Below are 21,008 nucleotides of genomic sequence, written 5' to 3'. Positions count from 1 at the left end.
ACGCTAAGTAAAATGCTGAGTCTCATTTTAATTAGTGGCCAGCTGTGTTCATGTTCATGTGCGAATCTGATCGCCTGTCACAGTTTTCTATTTAACAAATAGATTCCATGTTTGCAGTGCGTCTGTTCAGTTTTACTAGAATTCTACTAGTATACTAATACAAATGCTGTAATCTGATTGGCTGAGCCATTGAACACTTTCAGCCATTAGTGTGCAGTGGCTGGAGGTCGTCTAGGAAATGGTGTTTTTTTTTCCTTCGTTTTCCAACGTTTTGGAGGAAAGTTTTGATGCAAATGGATAAGACTAAACGAAGTCTAAACGAAGGACATTTACGGTTTCTTGACTTTTACAAAAGTTGAAATTATTGAAAAAACTGATGCGCGCGCACACAATTTCAATTTTAAATGACACTTCAATCCGAGAGATCTTTCTCAGGCGCAAAGTTTAATAATACGTCAAGAAATAATTGCAGATCGTCATTTGAAGTAAATTTTAGTAAGAATTCTACTGAAACAATTAGGTTATTCGCTCTCGATTTCTATGAGGTGTTAGTTGATTCGGCCTACGGCCTCATCAACTATCACTTCATAGAAATCTCGAGCTCATAATCTAATTGTTAATTAGTATAAATTTACAATCGTTCTATCACGAATGCCGTTCGCTGATTGGCTACGTTACACACTATCTATTCTCAGTTGTAGATGGTGCCTAGCAGTGTGCGCTTGTCAACGAACTCGACCTCAAGAATATAAAATGGGGCACACGGCGAGCAGGTAGGCTAAAGCTCGTGTGTCACCGATGTTCCACCACGTTTGGACGTCATCTGTTATCTCAGCGCTGAGTACAGTAAGATTTTCGTTCTAGTGTCCACATCGCCTAATGAATTTTCAGCAAGGCACAAGGACTCTGGTCTGGAGCTTGAAAATTACGTAACAAATCATTTAGAACTCTAAACTTATCAAAATCCCGTGCTCCCGATGCTAATATCGGGACAGAATATAAGCCGATATTAAATTGTAAACGGTCCCTTTCGGCAATAGAGTGCCAAAAAGGCGCCATTTTGCGGCAAGCTTAAGATGAAATTCCCTGACATTTTTCTGACTTTGAACAGGGATTTAGAAATTCCCTGACATGATAAAAAACTAGCTGACTTTTCCCTGACCTCGAATAAAATCTAATTTTCCCTGACCGTGGCAACCTTGCACTAGTTTGACTGTTTCCCGACCGCCAGTGCATGTTACGTCGCAAAACTAGGGACTTCCAAAAGATCTAAGGGAGCCCTGACATGCGGAAAATGTGATTTGTGAATCAACAACAATAAACAACAACAAAAACTTTTATTTCATCAGGCTAGAGTTAAAAATTACAATGTTTTGCTTGAATAAAAACAACAATGATAGGGGTGCTGGCTACACGAAATAACGTAAGAGTTAAAATAGAAACATGTTGCCTCCTATTGTGTAGATAACAGGAAATCCAGTAGTTTACCAATATTGATCTCCTGAACATAAAACTCCATGCACATACAAATTATAGACCGGGCTACTTTCTAAGAACAAGAAAGATGGGCCCTTCCTAGAAACAAGCAAACCGAGGCACGTACCTCAGTCTTTTTTTCGTTTTTGTTGGTTATCGTAATCCATAATAAATTAAACACCCAAAATAATTATCAAAAGCATTTAACCGTGGACATTGCCTCAATCATGATTTTTTTTCATGGACATTGCCTCAGTCATAATTTGTCTCATGGACATTGCCTCAGTCATGATTTTTTCATGGACATTCCCTCAATCACCATTTTTTCATGGACATTGCCTCAGTCATAATTTGTCTCATGGACATTGCCTCAGTCATGATTTTTTCATGGACATTGCCTCAGTCATCATTTTTTCATGGGCATTGCCTCAGTCATCATTTTTTCATGGACATTGCCTCAGGCATCATTTTTTCATGGACATTGCCTCAGGCATCATTTTATCATGGACATTGCCTCAGTCATCATTTGTTTCATGGACACTGCCTCAGTCATCATTTGTCTCATGGACATCGCCTCAGTCATGATTTTTTCATGGACATTGCCTCAGTACATAATTTGTCTCATGGACATTGCCTCAGTCATCATTTTTTCATCCACACTGACATTGGCATAAAACATTGGCATAATGTTTTATCATGTCACCAACCTCTTGAAAAGAAAGAATGTAAGGATCGAATAAATCAGAGGCAAACTCACTCTGAGACATCAATGGAAACCTATTATCTCTTTCACGATCTCTTCCCCCAGAGTTTTCCTCTTGCCATCGCTTTCAGGAGTTATTCCTTACCTCTCACTTTCTTTTGTGGCCCAGCGATCAACAGCTTTAAACAGTTCCACTTCCTTCACGTTCAAATTTTCTCTTTTTACAACAGACTCGACTACAGATCTCTCAAGTGTAACAAATTCATCTGACGTCACAGCTTCTTCTGTCTGTTTATCGATCCCTTCCCAGCATCGATCTTCCAAATCTTTATATTCAAATTTCTGAGTGTGCTGCAGAATGCAAAACACGTTGGTTGCTTTCAAATTGTCACGCAGATATTCGGTACATTTCTCTGCGAGAGAAGGCACCATATATTTGTTCGCTAAGTACAGCACTTGCATGATATTGCTTCCGTTTAAATTCGCTCCGTCGGTGTACATGAAACGAAACAACTCCAACAGACTCTCGTAGTCACAGTCAGGCAGTTCAATAGAGTCTGTAGTCTCCGCCATTTGACCATAGAACATGGCATAGAACACAGGACTGCTGATTGCAAGCACAAACTTGTGAGCTGGGATCACCTTAATTTCACTTTCGTCAGTCGACACTGGAACAACAAATTTCACATCACTCAAGAGCTGATTGTTGAAAATAAACGTAGTTCTCCCCACGATAGTTGATCGTTTCGTCTGCCAGTTCTCTTCAACAACGGCCATCGTTGCTTGTCTTGATGTTTGCAGATTTATTCGTTACAGCAATGTTTCGAGCTTTTCTCTTGTCAAAAAGGAAACAGGAATATATAAGAATAAGCGGAAGTACTACGGTAACCACTGGACAAACCGCCTTTGCATGATGTTCCTGCTTGTCACAATCTCACGCAACCTCTTTAATTACTGAGAGTCTTGGAATCAAAATAAACCAAAACCCTGTAGCAAGCCGGTTTCTACCATGAGTGCCATGAAAATCTCTGGGTGTACATATTGATCAGAATCAAGATTGGGAATATCATATTATTAAGAGATGTCGAAAAAGATTGACGCTGGCATAAGTGACAAACACTTATAAGCTGATATAAGGAATCTTGTTCCGCGTGAGGTACTTTATACTCTTTACATTTTTAATTCATTGACTCAACCTTGTGTCGATTATTGTAGTGTATTATGAGCATGTTGTTCAATGAGAGACTCACAGAAATCACAAAAGCTCCACTGATCTTGCTACACGTATCATAACCTTGGCTCAAGTTATGATAGTGATACTGATGAACGTTTTCGTGATTTAATTGGCGCAAAATTAATCATCAACTTAGGGTTAGTCAAGCAAATATGATGCTCAAGACCTTATCAACCAGACTGCGCGAGATGGTTTTAAAATAAGATCACACCTTCCAAAACAAACTCGTAGAGTAATTTTCCGATATTTACACCTCATCCTTGTGAAGCTGGTTTATCAATTTAACTACTAGTTACCTTATTAGCTTATATAGTTGGTATGTTTATCTCGTTTGATAATTAAAAAGTTGCTCTCCATAAATTACCGTGTTAGAATAAAATTTTATTACTTTATTACACTATTGACGTTGTTTAACAGAAGAGCTATTTAAGCTTTATACCCGAGAGCTATTCGCGCTAACCAGAGTACACTGATTGGTCATCACTCAAAGTCGGACTTATTTGACTCGTAAATCAGGGGACCTTGTTCAATCAGGGCTCAGAAAAATCCAACATACAAATGAACATTTTCTACTCTCATATTTTATTTTCTTTTTAAACCTACTTCAGAAGCCACGACAACGTGGCAAAACCTACATTACAATAGGTATGTGAACAGCCACCTTACGCTGAGTGAAAAGCCGAGTCTCGTCCAGTGAATATAAAGCTTTTCATTTCAGGTCAAGCGAACAAGAAACTTCAATGAAAATTAAATGATTTCACACCTTCACTATTAGGAAGAGCACTAGACGGGATTTGACTGTAATAACACACCAAGAAATCTTTCAAGAATATGAAAAAACCTAAATCACTACTCTTCAATACTAAAACTAAACTTAAGGACGCTTTTCAGTTTTAAATACATGTTCCGATATTAACTTCTGTCATCATCAGTTAAAATTAGAGTGAATTTGAATATACAAGTTAATATGCAATTTTTATACAATAGGTGTTGCCTACTTTATAACTTATATCAACACCAATAAAATACGTCAGTGTGATTGAAAACAAAAGAACAAGAGGCAAATGCAGAAAAAAAAACATGCAGAAAATAAAATTGAGAGACAAATTAACCCTCCAAAGTGAGTATTATAAGGGTTAAAGACTCCAGTGCAGAATAAGTGACTGTAGCTATGTACAACATAGGCACGCAAGGCGTGCAAGAGTTATTTTTTTTGTGAACTATAAGTCTCGGAGATAGGCACATTCATGGAACTGTTTACAGTAATGATTTGGTTGATTTGACAAGTTTTTTTGGTTGCGATGTACAGCAAGAAAGAAACTGGGAGTTTATGATGTACATAAGATGTTACATCGGTAATGGTAAGATAACTAAATAGTAAGCCATAAAATGTTTGACTGAACAAACTACAGTAATCTGACACGTCTCCAGATTAATGTAGATACCATCTAATTTCCTAACAGACAATTTTATTCGTTCTTTGATACAACCCACACTGTGATTGGTCTGACACGCGCACATGCATAACTCCCTCACTCACCGATCACGTAGCCCTTCCCCCCCGGGGGGGGGAACTCCCTTATATGGGCTATATAGGTCTGTGCGGCCCCGAAGGGTATGGTTTTTCAGCCGTTTTGGTCATAAATAGGGTATCGATTTTAGCTGATTTTGGCCATTTTGGTCATAAATAGGGTACGGTTTTTGCACTCTAGCCTTGATATGGGTATGCTTTAAGAAGAAGCCACTTTTTCATCATTATCGAAAAGAAAATCAACAAAAGCCCTTCACAAATTTATACGTTTACGGTAATTTAACATTGGTTTGAACTAGGGAGCTAATTATAACGCAGTTCTGAAACAGGGTTTTGATTTGAGGGTCAGGTCGTAAATAGGGTTTCGAATTTTTGGTCAGGTCATAAATAGGGTAAGGAATATCGCAGATTTTGGTCATAAATAGGGTAAGGGTTTTGGGAAGCGGGCCGCACACCCCCAACCAATTTTTCTGGGAGTACCCCCTCGGGAGCCCTTCCAGCCCCCAAGAGGAATTTTTGCTCAAAAATACTCAAGTTAAGAGAACTTTTCGCATTTTATACGAGTAGTAAGTTTACTCTTTTTACACAACACAACGCAACAACACTACTTCACCGAAAATTTAAAGAAAGAGAAAAAGACCTCTCTGACACGTTGAAAGTCTGATTTAATTAAATTGCACTTTAACTTGGTGCCACACAGTCTTCAAAGAACATTTGAACAGTTTTCATACTTTTTACCTTTAAAAATATCGGACTGAAAAGAATGTCATAAAATGCTCATCAAATAAAAATATTAAACTGCTACTGCAGAGACGTAAAAACACTCTAGAAAGGAAAGCTTCTTTTTTGTTTAATATCCTGGGAACAATAGCCGATAACTTGTAAGCTCTAATTGAATTTACTCCCATATGAAAAACAAAAGTGTCGAGTTACCATTTGTAACTAAAAATAGCAAACATCTCGTGGGAACAAGTGGCGACGATTCGTCAGCTCTAATTGAATTTACTACCTTGTGAAAAACAAGAGTGTCAAATTACCCATTGTAACTAAAAAATAAAAATATCTCGTCATATTTGCATGCAATAAGAACAAAACAATCGTTACCTGCACTTACTATTGTAAACGTTAGAGCTACTTCAAATCTAAATAGTCTCGTCTCCTCTAAAACATGTCCTAAGAACTAAAAGCGACGATTCGTGACCTCTAATTGAATTCACTCCTTGTGAAAAACAAAAGTATCAAGTTACCCTTTGTAATTAAAAATAAAAATATCTCGTGCCATTTGCCTACTACTCATGAACTGCTTCAAAACTCAAGACTCATCTCGTTCATAACTAGCCACCATTTCACTGAAAATTATGCACTCTAAAACAGCCCAATGTACGTATGTAACCGTCACACTCTCCTCCAAACCGGACTAAAAATCACAAACCGACAACATACACGTCACTCTTTATTTTTCAATTACCAAAGTCCTTGTGTTTATACTTACCTTGTGTTTCTCACGTACCATTTACCTTTACAACAAGAAATTTGATTGGCTGTTCATAGTAGATCCAATCTGATTGGTGTGACATACATACATCTCTCACTCACTCACTCACTCACTCACTCACTCACTCACCCATTGACCCGTTCCTAACATACCCGACGCGCCGACTAAGAGGTATTTTTTTTACAAAAAAATAACTCAATAAATTAGGAGAGGCCTGCTTTAAATCAGCAAATTAAAATTTGTCTCTCTCATTAATTTTTCTACACGTGTTTTCTGCATTTGCAAGTTCTGACTTGCAACTTTTACCATGCAGAAATTAAATTACAATAAAGGGCAGAACATCTTGAAAAAAATGTCACCTAGACACTAAATTTGTCTTATTAAGGGAGAATACTTATGTAACATGTCGGAGGCGCGGTGGCCTCATGGTTAGTGCGCTCAGTTCTGGATCGAGGGGTCCAGGTTCGAGCCTTGGCCAGGGACATTGCGTTGTGTTCTTGGGCACGACATGGAGTAGAGAAACCGGGATAAGCTCCGGCCTGATGGGCCACTTCGCTGGTATACAGAGTTTTACTTATGTAACATAACAGCAGGTGAACTAAACATACCAGGAGAGCTTCTATGGAGATCTCCATAGGAGTTTGTATGGCCCATACACACTCCTACAGACACTTCATAGAGCCGATCCATTTCAAATCACAGTGATTTTGTAACTATGAACTGAATATGACAAAAACAGAAAACAGAAATAAACCAAAAGTCACGAAACCCTGTAGCGATTTTCTACCATAAAATCCCCCCCTGAAGAGGGAGTACCATATTAAAGCAATTCTGAAAAAAACTGCTGGGGCATAAGATTGCTGAGCCGCCTGATAAGAAAACCCTTATAATATTCACCAGTCCACAGTAGAGGAGGGAACTCTACTAGCGAGCACTAGTTTGACTGTTTCCCGACCGTCAGAGCATATTACGTTGGAGAACTAGGAACGTCCAAAAGATCTAAGGGACCCCGGTCTAAGATGCGAGCTGAATGTGATTTGTGGATCAATTAGACCAAGCTGAAAACAAAAGCGGGAAACTGCCCTCTTGTATCACTGGTCCCATTAGCAGACACAGGCGAACTTCTGAAGATGAACTGAACTCCGTCGATCTCAACGGGTGTTTGTCCTCCTTCACCGTAGCATGACGAAGGACCCTTGATAAGCGACACTAGTTCGTATTCCTTGTTTTCCACCAAACCAACAGGATGATCAAATTTCACAACATAGCCAAAATAGGCTGAAGTCTCGTCCTTCTCTGAAGTGTAGGACCCTGATTGTTTTACGAGAGAACCACCTGTACTATGTTTTACTTCAGTGGAAACCACGTACTCTCCACCTTTTGAGCCAAAATGCTGAACTCCGTGTAACTTGATAGGCTTGTTAACACTGAAACGAATACGATCAGCTGATGAACTTGCGTAGCCCCACTGACTTTCCGAAACAACCTTTACAAATCGTTTGCATTGGTAAAAACGTACAATCCTTGGCGCTTCTGAAAATGGTAAAGAAGTTGTTAAAACACCACTGTAGTGTTTCATTAAGTCACTTATCTCTTTGAAGGTAAGAATATTAGCATCAAACACAACAGAGACAAATTCTTTCTGCGACATCGATGGAAACCTTATAGATTTCACGATCGTCTCTCCCAGAATTCGTCTTTTCGCGTCGCTGTCAAGAGTTATCCCTTGCCTTTCGCTTTCTTTTGTGGCCCAGCGATCAACAGCTTTAAACAGTTCCACTTCCTTCACGTTCAACTTTTCTCTCTTCACAACAGACTCGACTACAGATCTCTCAAGTGCAACAAATTCTTCTGACGTCACAGCTTCTGCTGTCTGCTTATCGATCACTTCCCAGCATCGATCTTCTAAATCTTTATCTTCAAATTTCTGAGCGTGTGGCAGAATACAAAACACGTTGGATGCTTTTAAACTGTCGCGCAGATATTCGGTACATTTCTCAGCAAGTGAAGGCACTATGTATTTGTTCGCCAAGTACAGCACTTGCATCACATTACTTCCGCTTAAATTCGCTTCGTCGGTGTACATGAAACGAAACAACTCCAACAGACTCTCGTAGTCACAGTCAGGCAGTTCAATAGAGTCTGTAGTCTCCGCCATTTGACCATAGAACATGGCATAGAACACAGGACTGCTGATTGCAAGCACAAACTTATGAGCTGGAAACACTTTCTTACTCTCACTTTCGCGAGTCGCCACTGGAACAACAAATTTCACATCACTCAAAAGCTGGCTGTTGAAAATAAACGTGGTTCTCTCCACGATAGTTTGTCGTTTCGTCTGCCAGTTCTCTTCAACGACAGCCATGGCTGCTCTTCTTAATCTTAGCAGTTTTACTTGATGCAGAAATGTTTCGATCGACGTTTCGATCGCGAAAAGTACTACCGCAAAACAATGACCGCTGGTACTTGAGACTGCAGTCTCCCATTTGTCACACAATAGCGTTATCCGTTTGAGGCGGAGGTTTATTTCGGCGAGGTTTGCCCATTGGAATTTCATGATAAACAAATCTCGCTCAAAAACGTGCATCATTTAAGTGTTATCAATCTTCTTTGGTTGCAGTGCACAGGATGTGTCCTTTGTTTTTGTCTGAAAACTAAAACTCAAGGCCGCATCTTTTCCGGGTTATGTTGGTGGTTCCGTGACGTTTACATGGAGATGGTTAGGCAAATCCAGCACCAAGCAGTAATATCTTAAAAATTTTTCAGGCATAGCTTAAGTTAAAATCTTAGTTTATTTACACCTTTGAGAGATGACGGAGAGCAACCAAGACGTCCAAGACCAGATTCTCGCACTTAAGACCTTGTATGTCGATTCTATAGTATACATTGCAGACCATCCTATTATTCTGTCTAGATATCTACTAGTAAGTGCGAAATAGCGTAAAATGTCTAAAATGTTTCCATTTTTTTCTGGAAGAGTCAATGCAAGACTCGCAAAATTTAGATTGTTCACAGCCTCTCTATTTTTCGGCAACGCACGCGAAAGAAAAAGCGAGCAAAGCAAGCGCGAGGCACGTGGGGTCGGGGCGGTGAGGCGAAAAAAGCCAGCCAAACGAAGAATAGAGAGGCTGTAGTCATCTTTGGAAAAAAGTGGACTTATTAGGCTCTTCCCCCTGTTATCGCCTTGTCGCTAACAGCACCACCTTGGTCGACCGTCGTCAAGGTAATTGTAATCACACTTTTGTCGCCTTTCAACCAATGGGAAGTTTCCATTTCTGGAGAAACGAGGAATTCACTGTTTTTTTACTTTTTTCCAAAGAAGTCCACAGCCCCTCTATTTTTCTCGGTCCCCAGCCTTGCCCTGTCAAGTGTCCCGTTTTGCGCTGGCGTTTAGTTTTCTCGCGATTCTATCTGCGCTTTCAACAATCGAATAAAAATACGAGAAAATAGAGGGATCGGGAGGGGCGTGCTGCGGTTCATCACAGGCCGACGCCCTGAGTCTCGAGCTTGCAGCCCAGCTCTGGTATGCTTAAAGAGATTACCATTTTAAAATAAAATTTCTGAGCCATTTTCACATCAATTCTCACAAAAAAAAAATGAAAAAAAACTTTTTTATTGAGCTTTTCTTGGACAGAAAAATGAAATTTTAGTACATGTAGAATTTACTACGTTACTGACTTTACTTTGTTTGTCCCTGGTGCTAATAATTAACTGATAAATTGATCTCACTGTTTTGACGTACGTCCGGACAGCGTTGACTGTCCGTCCAGTACAACAGCATTGCGGATTAGCCAACACAAGACATTGCTGGCGTAATTCTCCGCTTTGTGGCAGTTATGTTTGCGCCAGCCGTTTTTGAGCTCTTCGTCTTCAAAGTACTTTTATCATCATTGGATGTCACAGGTACTGTGCAAAGAATTTTATTTCCTTAAAATGTTACTATACACCAGACCCCCTTTGCAATTTCTCTATTCCGCGTAAATCGTTGTTGCGACACCCCAGATTTTTTTCTGAAATCTTTGGTAAAATTCTATTTACATGGTAAGTGACACTTCTGTGCACAAAGTCCTTTCCAGGCTGAGTATTTTGTGGCGCACAGTATTCCAATTGACGCATTCATTTATACCAACGCAACTTTGTACTTGATATCAAATTTGGGTGAAGGTTTATCTATGTCGTTTTTGTCGGTTGGAATGTATGCTTTAATTATCAATGGGGAAACTATATTTTCCATTGATTTATACCTATACTTTCATTGATTTCGTCTGCTCGGAGGTGCTTTCCCATTACAAATCCAGTCACAATCCACACGCGTGACAAGCTAGATCTGACGTGGTGTCTTGTTCGGCTCATTAGCACAAGCCAATTTCTACGCTATGGTTAAATTTCTGTGCTGATTTATTTGTTTTAACTGGGATTGCGAGGGGAAAAAATCGGCCCGATTTGCTCTTTTAGAAAGCGGGTCGATTTTCATCAGCGAGCGCAGTGTCGAAATAAATATTTGCTCCAAATATAAATGGAGCATCCTCCTTTCCAGTCTCCTTTATTAGCAATTGGTTCACACGTCACGCAACTCCTTTCTCAGTTGAAAGTAGTGTAACGTGACAAAGTAAAGAGAGGCCCATAGACCGGAGCACGGAAAATGTACGATTTTCGAGGGTACCTACAGAACGGAAGTGGTGAATGATTTGCGGTGCGACTGGTTTTGTCGGGTCTTGCAGAATAGCAGTCCCTTTTTGTGAAGTATTTCAAGGTCTTCAAGGCAGGTTTTTTACGCTAGTTTGACAGTTTATACTATGTAAACAGCAACCTTTACACTCTATAGAAACTCAAGTTATGCCACAATTTTTAAAGTCATATTTCTGATGTACAAAATTACTTTCAACACTCAAAAAGTTAGCACCAAGCATTCTGTCTCCAAACCCCAGCTCAGACATTCGTCACGTGTTCCAGGGGGAGGAAAGATTGCGTGACGGTGGAGCTGCCAAGGAGACGAGAACACTAAAAGGCCATATCCGAGTTGCCTTTTGCCTCTGTGTCAAAACGAGTCTTCGTGCGAAACCTTTCATGTGAAACTGAGTTCCGCTTACAGGTCCATTTTTATGCAACTCAAACTCATTTTCAAAAGAAAGGTTTTGCACGAAGACTCGTTTTGAAATAGAGGCACAAGGTAACTCCGAAAGGGCCTATTGCAATTGAAGTGTGAACGGGTTTCGTGGTGGGTGATCGCGGGCTATTTGGAGCAAGGGCCCTACCTCGTTTTAACATAGATTTAGTAACAGTACATATCTGAAATTGTACGGCATGTAGTGCTAACCTCTTCCAAGTGATGGACTAGCTGGGGTAACCTCGTTCCCAGGGTCTCTCCCCCCATACCCTGGGAACGAGAATGTAGTTGGGGGTTGAAATTTCGTTCTCCTCTTGCACCAAGTCCCTCTCTCTTTTTTTCGCTCGCCGGTTTGCACGCTGTGCCTCAACTACAACGCCTGTAAGAGGCTATTGTAGCGCACGAAGTTCGATTTGGTTCTGAGGTATGTTTTGCTTTGTAGCAATGACTGGTTGGCCAGAGGGACTGTACGGTTTACCAATGGCTCTGAACGGCTGTCCCGCTAATTCGACCATAAACTGGAAAACAGGAACACTATACTGAGATTGCGAGGATACAGACCCACAGCCGAGTCATACATTCCAGTTCCACCTAAACGCTGTCGTCAATCGGCTTGGAGATGTCGAGCGATCATTTTGTATGAAAACATCCACTAAAAATGATTCGTACCGGAGCATGTGGCCTCTGGGAGGTACTGTGTTTACCTGGGGGGTCAAAAATTCCCCTGGGGTATGGAATCAGGTTGGGATCAGTGGGACAACGAAAATACCGCTATATGTTGCAACAAGAATTCTAAGAGAGGAACATTACCTTTTGGAGTCTACGACCAGAATACGTGAGTACTGGTTTAACATTGCTAAAACAAAATAAAGTCTTATGTGTTACTCTAGTGGTGTGACCCCATTCAGATGAAAAGCTGTTGAGGGGTTCTTTCATGCGGATTTCAATTGAGTGTCTTAAAACCAGAACCAAAGTTATCACTCCAACCAATCACAAAGGACACTGACAAAAGGGCGGTTTTCAATTGAGTGTCGTAAGACCAAAACCGAACCAATTACTTACCAATTAGACTACTCAGCCAATCTCAAACCGTAGTAAAACCAAAACTAAAGTAAATGACTGATTACTTACAACACTCAGTTGAAAACCGCTCTACAGTGAACCAATCAAATCTGGTAGTAACTGCATGTGGCTGACACAAAGCGCGTTGGAAGCAACCTCAATTCAGTAAGCAATTCTTTCAACTTTTGTAAAAATTTGTCTATACGTTGGAATTGGAATACGCTGTAATGCTAATGAGAAAAGTAACTAATGGAAACGCTATTGACAACTACACGTGTCCACTATTCCAACAGGTGCATCTACTACTGCTGCAGCACTCGTGGTTCGGTCCAGACTCCCATCAACCTCCCGCTGGAATCGCCATTCTATCTGACAGCTTACGGCAGTAAAACTTGCCAGGCTGTCAGAGGGGCCCGGTCAAACTTGGAATACATGTACTACGAGACGGAGTATCTGACACTGCTGACAAAGAGTGATTATGCCGGTGCTTATCCGTACGGTGCCTCGAGGGACGCGGCTGGTCACGTGATCTACTACTGTGAAGAATACAAAAGCAAAAACCGACACAACGTGGAATGATTTTTTGAAGGTGTACTATATTTCGGCTGGCCAAACCAGCCTTCTTCAGGTACAATGGAAGATTTTACATTGGTGCGTGTTTTTATGTAGCCGATATTTACGTAATACCGGAAATACGCAAAAGTAATAGATAGTGTAAATTGAAGATAAGCATACGGTAAAATAAAATAACATGATAAAAGAACATAATAAAAGAAAACAAATGGAAACAATTAATATGTTTCTTTGCGGATGTTCAGACCATTAGGATCAATTGTTCTGCCTTTTTGAATTAAAAAAGTTTCCCTGGCCTTACGGATAGAGTCTCGGTTAGAAGGCTGGTTTGGCCAGCCGAAATATAGTACACCTTCAAAAAATCATTCTACGTTGTGTCGGTTTTTGCTTTTGTATTCTTCATTTTATATGTAAAGCCGATTAGATCACTATTGATCCAACGTATACCAGCAGGATCATCGTTCCGGTTGCTTGCTTAAACATATTATAGTCTACTACTGTCACTACAGACGTAAATTATATCGAATTTTTCCGTACGTAGATTGCAAATTATAATCCATCAAACATTTTCGCTCGCGACTGGTCTAAACGCGTCACGTGACTGAATATTCCCTAGCTAAAACTGGAAATAATAAACACAATAGCCTCCATTTGGCGCAAAAATATGCTCGGATATTTCTCCTTGGACATTATCTGGTTCTTGAAACTCACAATTTTCCTCGATCTACGCTCCCGGAAAACTGTGCGCTTCTCGGAACAGATACTGTCCAAGGAAAAATATCCGCACCAAATGGAGGCTGTTGTTTTTGCCAGACAAGTCCATGTTATCCTGATCGTCCTTAAAATTCTCGTAAAAGTATAAACGTAAATGTACGACCATAAGTGAGGAGAATTCATCTTTCGAGCTTTCTTTTCCTTCACGATTAGAGCTGACTGCAGAATTGTAAATGTAGGCTGTTGTTTGGCCATGTGTTCTAAACATGCTCCTCACGCAACATACATAATGAAATTATTTCGGTGCGGTAGAGAAAGGCTTGCTGGCGTCAAGAATTCGAAACCATAGTTGAAGGAAGAAATGGATGAAGTCGTGAAGGCACCATTGTTGCAATGCCAAGGAAAATGTTTTCTTTTATCTTTTTCCCCCCTCACATTCATCCAATCTACTGCGTTGCAAGCGTTCCCGTACGAAGTGCTTTTTCCGCATTCTGGCGAAAAACTCGACGAAGCAGACGGGCGCGGGGGTGGAGCGCCCCACCACTCCCTGCTTCGTCGATTTGTTGGATCTCGCTCCAATTTGCGCGCGGCCAGAATGCGGAGAAAGCCCTTCGTACGGGCACGCTTGCAACGTAGGATATCTACAGCAGTTTTTATTTTGCTTGTGCTTTCGACGATCTTCATTGAGGAAAATAGAGATCATGATATATCCCAGGAATCTCTTTTGTTTCTCCATGCAGCTCTGTACTGTCAATCGCTGAGAAAACCTGACAACGGAGAATTGAAACCTGCTAGCTGTGGTGAAAGAAATCGAAGAAAGTTCAACGATACATGCTCAGTTACCTGCGGTCCCGGGTATGAACCCAAGAATCCCGCGAGACAGACCATGACATGTTTAGAAAACGGATCCTGGAATATTTCCTTCGTCACTGGTTGCAAACGTAAGCTTTTGAATGCATGATGTTTTTAAGCAACATACTGCCCTTTATTGCCATCAACGTGGCCACATGGCGACTCGCGGAGCCCAGGGTGGGGGAAGGAAACTCGTGACGTGTATACATGCCATGGTTCCATAAATTTTGATGGGTCGTTATAACCACTCTATCAGTTGCTGCTACTAATGATAATGGTATCAAAAAACTGCCCAATCATTTGTGAACACGTTGTTATCATTTTCATGACACAATAGGTTACCACAGCAACAGTATGACCTGCTAAAACATCCTTAATTACAGCTTTAGGGGCTTATAATTCGAAAACGGCGAGGTTAATTTTTTTTTATTATCAAATTTTAATAAGCATGATAAGACGAACTTTTAGCGAAGTTTCAAAAAATTCTGTACATGGGGTTCAGAGCTGCCTTAAGGCGGGGGATAACATGAAGGGTATATTTTTGCTGGGTATTATGGTTTGAATGCAAATATCTCGTTCACATTTCGAGCAGTGAAAAATCTCTCTGCTCATTTCACATAGCTACGTTTTGGACTGTTTTGTAAATTTTTTGGTGATTTTTGGGTATATTTGGTGATAAATAGTTTTTCTCAAAGGATTAGTAAAATTTATAGAAATAGGAAATTTTGAAGATTTGATGTTGTTTTAAAATTAGAATTTGAAGTTAGAAATTGGTAGACGTACACCAGCTCATCGTTAAGCCAAGCGCATAACTCTACCCGTATTTTGCAAAATGTCTTTTGCGTTGTTCGTTTGCACAAACCAATTCTCTTCGATGTCTACAGTGTTCAATGTAATGTGAAGTTTATATGAAATAATTCAAATTGCTTAAATTGGAAAATTAACTGCGATGATCATTCTTCACTTTCAGTGTTCAATGTGTCCGTAATAGACTTATGACAGCTGATGCACGATGAGGCAGTTGTTTAGACGATCCTGCTTCAAGGAGCTTCTAAGGTAATTTTTTAGTCTTCATAGAGCAGAAAATGTGCGTTCGGAACTCGCCGATGCCACAGATAATGTCAAATACAATCTTAACAGTTTGTGGACCTCTCCTAGTGGCGTTTTCGTGACAGGAGTTTCGTTGAGAGCTTCGCAAATGGTTCTTATATTTGTAACCTGACGTACTTCGCGCAGATCACCAAACGGAATATTTTGTCAAACCAATTTTATGCTGCGCTAGCGATATTTTCGGCACCGAAAGGTGGGGGGAAGGGGCTGAGGCCTTCCACCCACCCCCCCCCCCTCCACAAAGTTTTGTTTGGGGTGCTACAGCCCCCTTTGCTGCCTATAATGAGTCAAAGAATTCTATGAGTACTGACATGAGATTATTATTCCGGTTGTTCCGTATTATTGGCGTGGGAGTGCACATTTTCGTACGTCGCCATCTTGGATTTGGTAGCTATGGAGGGTTGGGGCGAGGGAAAATTTGCCGCGGAATGGTTCGAGGGAGTAGGCATCCAATTACAATCCAAGATCCAAGATGATGGCATCGAAACGGCATCTGCTGTTTTCCAATGCAGGATTGTTTCCTGCGTGACACACAACAGCGTAAAACAGATCATCTTGTTGTGTGACAGTCGCAAATACCAACGGTCACTTGTCCAGCGGTAGCACTTCCTGTTTCGCTTTTGATAAGGGAAGAGCTCGGAACATTGCTGTATCGAATACAACTGCAAAGATCAAGAAGAGTAACCATGGCTGTCAGTGTTAAAGAGAATTGGCAGACGAAACAATCAACTATAATTGAGAGAATCGCGTTTATTTTCAACAGCCAGCTCTTGAGTGATGTGAAATTTGTTGTTCCAGTGTCGACTGACGAAAGTGAAAGTAAGGTGGTCCCAGCTCACAAGTTTGTGCTTGCAATCAGCAGTCCTGTGTTCTGTGCCATGTTCTATGGTCAAATGGCGGAGACTACAGACTCTGTTGAATTGCCTGACTGTGACTACGAGGGTCTGTTGGAGTTGTTTCGTTTCATGTACACCGACGAAGTTACTTTGAGCGGAAGTAATGTGATGCAAGTGCTGTACTTAGCGAACAAATATATGGTGCCTTCACTCGCTGAGAAATGTACCGAATATCTGCGAGACAAGTTGAAAGCATCCAATGTCTTTTGCATTCTGCCACACGCTCAGAAATTTGAAAATAAAGATTTGGAAGATCGATGCTGGGAAGTGATCGATAAGCAGACAGAAGAAGCTGTGACGTCAGATGAATTTGTTACAGTTGAGCGATATGTAGTCGAGTCTGTTGTCATGAGAGAAAAGTTGAACGTGAAGGAAGTGGAACTGTTTAAAGCTGTTGATCGCTGGGCCACAAAAGAAAGTGAGAGGCAAGGATTAACTCCTGAAGGCGATATGAAGAGAAGGATTCTGGGAGAAGAGATCGTGAAAGCGATAAGGTTTCCATTGATGTCACTGAAGGAGTTTGCCTCAGTTGTCATTGATTCTCATATTCTCACTTTCAAAGAGGCGGGAGACATGATGAAATACTACGGCGATGTTTTAACGCCACCTTTAACATTCGTACAAGAACCTAGGATTGGCTGCGCTAGATATCGGTGCCACAGATTTGGCACAATTTGTCCTCCAGGTATTGGCTGGAATTACCGTGATTCCAGTCGTGACAGTGTTCAGTTCTCTGTCTCCACGCCTGTCGTTTTATGTGGAGTTCAGCTTTGTGGTTCTAAATCTGGTGAGTACACGGTTGTCACAAAAGTGAAGGATAGCGCAGATGACTCGTCTATTGTGAAACAATCAGGATCCTATGTATCAGAGAATAATGACTATTATGGTTTTGATGTGAAGTTTGATCGTCCAGTTAATTTGCAGAAAAATAAGAACTACAAGTTAGTGTCTCTTATCAAGGGCCCTAAGTCATGGTATGGCGAAAACGGGCGAGCAATTGTTGAATGCGTAGGAGTACGATTCACTTTTACTTCATCAGATGCCAGCTCTAATCAAACATCTGAAACACGCGGCCAGTTTCCCGCGTTTATTTTCGCTATGGTTTAGTTTTAGTATTGAAGAGTAGTGATTAAAGTTTTTTTTTATTTCTTGAAAGATTTCTTGGTGTGTTATTACAGTCAAAACCGGTCTAGTGGTCTTCCCAATAGTTGTGATGGCGTGAAATCAGTTAATTTTCATTGAAGTTTCTTGTTCGCTTGACTTGAAATGGAAAGTTCTATATTCACTGGACGAGACTCAGCTTTGCATTGAGCGTAATGTGGTTGATATCTATCATTGTAACATAGGTTTCGTCACGTTGTCGTGACTTGTCAAGTAGGTTTGCAAGGTAAATAAAGTAGACCAGAAAATGTTCATTTGTTTGTTAGATTTTTCTGAGCCGTGACTGAACAAGGTCCTCTGATTTACAAGTCAAATGAGTCTGGTTTTGAGTAATGAGCCAATCACTGCGTTCCGGTTAACGTGAAAACGCAAAAAAGCGGCCCCAGCGCACACTGCTACGCTACTCACTATCTGCTACAGAATAGATAGTGACTAGCGTAGCCAATCAGAGAACGGCATTTGTGATAGAACGTCAGTAGATTTATGCTAATTAGTAGAATTCTAAAAATATTGAAGGACCGTAGACAGGGTTGGGCATAATAAAAATTTAAAAACGATCTCTGGCTAAAAATGTTTACAGATATACGAGCTTTCGACTATTAGATCTACAGTCTTCGACGGGTAAAGATGAATGACGAAATATGAATATAAATGAGTAAAAATAAAAAGAATGGACTATGTAAATTAATTATGAATGTGTGTAAAAAGAATGTTGTATTGCCCAGGGAGTGGGCAGGGATTGTTGACAGCATTTGGAGTCACCATAGTATGCCAGGGTTTTCCTTATTCGGAAACTGCCTTTGTCAATTAAGGAGGCGTTGTTAAAGTCAATAGAATGTTCATGGGGCCACGCATGGTTCGCAATTTTGGAGCCTTTAGCCGCTGTTTTGACATTTCGTTTGTGTTCTTTTCTTCGGGTGTTAAACGCTCTGCTAGTCTCACCGATATAACACCATGAACAGTCGGCGTAAGGAATTTTGTAAACAACGTTGGTTTGTGAATCCGGAGCAGGACGAAATTTTGGGGCCGGGAACTGTTGTTGTAGAGTGGTCATCGGCTTATTTATGACCGAAATATCATGTTTTTTTAGGACGCGGGTCAAGGGCTTAGTTACACCTTTGATGTATGTAAGAGACGCGAAAGACTTGCGTGATTCGGAAGGTTCAACCAAATTAAAAAACATTCCAACAAGTTCCTCAGGGGGTAAATTTGGCGATAGTTGAGATTTCTTGATTTGTATATCACGGATAAATTTGGACGGATAGCCATTAGACTCCATCGCTACGTAAACATGATTAAGTTCTTGTTCTTTCCCTTCAGATGTGTCAGGTAAATTCAACGCTCTATCCAAGAGGGTTGCTGCCGTGCTCATTTTGTGTTTTTTGTCGTGATGAGAATTAAAGTCCAAGTACTTGTCCGCATGCGTTGGTTTTCTGTAGACATCCACAGAAATTGCTCCACTGTTGCGAGAAACCAATGTGTCAAGAAAAGACATTTTTCCATTACATTCATGTTCGGTGGTGAAGGAAATGTTAGTGTCTATTGAATTGAATGTGTCATGGAAGGCTGTAACTCCATTCTTTTTAATAATGTAGAAGCTGTCATCAACATACCGTTTCCAAATTTTAGGTGTAACAGGTGACGCATTGATTGCAGATTCCTCGATCTCTTCCATGCAAAGATTGGCCACAACGGGACTGACCGGACTACCCATGGCACAACCGTGGACTTGTTTGTCGATTTTGTCACTGAAGACAAAATAGTTGTTCGACAACGTGAAGTTGAGCAGAGAAACAATGTCATTGATGTTTAAATTTGTCCTGGAGGGAAGAGATGTGTCATCTTCAAGTGTTTTCTTGATGTAGCCACACGCTTTGTCTACAGGAATTGCAGTAAATAGTGAAACAACGTCAAAAGAAACCAAGACTTCATCGTCGTTGATGATGGTGTCAGAAACTTCGTTGGAAAACTGCAAGGAGTTGGAAAGGATGCCTGTCAGGAATTTGGATGTATTGTAAAGGGCTGAGCCAATGCAGGTGACGATGGGCCTTAGAGGCCTAGGGTTTCCCTCTTTGTGGTGTTTAATAGAACCTCGAATAGCTGGGGGTGTGCCATCAGTCGAGTGGAGCTTTCGATAGGTTGGTTCATCTATCTTTTACTGTTTCTTGAACGAAAGTAACATTGCGTTTAGATCACGTTCAATTCGTCGGAAAGGAGCCGTGGCAACTAGTTCATAGGTGTTTCTGTCATTGAGTAGGGTTTCCATCTTGTTGTCATAGTCTGATCTATCCATGAGGACGAAGCAGTTTCCTTTATCCGCCTTCATTACAACTCTGGACTGATCTTTTTTAAAGTCGTTTAAAGCTCTTCTTTCATGTTTTGAAACGTTGTTATGTGCTGGCAATCGTGCCCTGTGGACGGAATGGCGGCCCCAAAATTTCGTCCTGCTCCGGATTCACAAACCAACGTTGTTTACAAAATTCCTTGCGCCGACTGTTCATGGTGTTATATCGGTGAAACTGGCAGAGCGTTTAACACCCGAAGAAAAGAACACATAAGAAATGTCAAAACAGCGGCTAAAGGCTCCAAAATTGCGAACCATGCGTGGCCCCATGAACATTCTATTGACTTTGACAACGCCTCCTTAATTGACAAAGGCAGTTTCCGAATAAGGAAAACCCTGGCATACTATGGTGACTCCAAATGCTGTCAACAATCCCTGCCCACTCCCTGGGCAATACAACATTCTTTTTACACACATTCATAATTAATTTACATAGTCCATTCTTTTTATTTTTACTCATTTATATTCATATTTCGTCATTCATCTTTGCCCGTCGAAGACTGTATATCTAATAGTCGAAAGCTCGTATATCTGTAACCATTTTTAGCCAGAGATCGTTTTTAAATTTTTAGTAGAATTCTACTTGAACACTAATGCAAATGCTGCAATCTGATTGGCTGAACCATTGCACACTATGGTCTGATAGTGTCTCTCCGCGGACGAACACTATCACACCACGTGATCAATTTAAACCAATAAGAATAATGTTTAATTAGTGTTCAGTGGCTTGGTGTGGTCCACAAAATTTTA

At 40.7% G+C, this 21,008-nt stretch overlaps 2 protein-coding genes and 3 pseudogenes across 2 annotated transcripts; 2 read left to right on the top strand and 3 right to left on the bottom strand.

The window, feature by feature from the left end:
• Window positions 1-907: 907 nt before the first annotated feature.
• LOC149112564 (BTB/POZ domain-containing protein 6 pseudogene) lies at window positions 908-3,301 on the bottom strand (annotated as a pseudogene).
• A 472-nt stretch (window positions 3,302-3,773) lies between these two features.
• Window positions 3,774-9,029, bottom strand: LOC149112563 (BTB/POZ domain-containing protein 6-B-like). The gene has a single exon (XM_089290435.1). It carries the CDS (start codon window positions 9,027-9,029, stop codon window positions 7,488-7,490), a length of 1,542 nt encoding a protein of 513 aa, XP_089146561.1. The 3' UTR covers window positions 3,774-7,487.
• Window positions 9,030-9,249: 220 nt separating this feature from the next.
• Window positions 9,250-13,399, top strand: LOC149112562 (uncharacterized). Its single transcript, XM_089289341.1, has 3 exons — window positions 9,250-9,363; window positions 12,132-12,237; window positions 12,856-13,399. Exons 1-3 carry the CDS (start codon window positions 9,250-9,252, stop codon window positions 13,185-13,187), a joined length of 552 nt encoding a protein of 183 aa, XP_089145467.1. The 3' UTR covers window positions 13,188-13,399.
• A 2,860-nt stretch (window positions 13,400-16,259) lies between these two features.
• Window positions 16,260-18,168, top strand: LOC110060279 (BTB/POZ domain-containing protein 6 pseudogene; annotated as a pseudogene).
• Window positions 18,169-18,237: 69 nt separating this feature from the next.
• LOC149112561 (uncharacterized) lies at window positions 18,238-20,660 on the bottom strand (annotated as a pseudogene).
• Between the last annotated feature and the right edge of the window lie 348 nt (window positions 20,661-21,008).

This window comes from Orbicella faveolata, unplaced genomic scaffold, assembly GCF_042242905.1.
Source record: "Orbicella faveolata isolate gen_17 unplaced genomic scaffold, um_ofav_v1 contig_2, whole genome shotgun sequence".
Lineage (NCBI taxonomy): Eukaryota > Metazoa > Cnidaria > Anthozoa > Scleractinia > Merulinidae > Orbicella > Orbicella faveolata.
The sequence above is the reverse complement of the archived record's forward strand: the minus strand, read 5'-3'. Positions and strand labels throughout refer to the sequence as shown.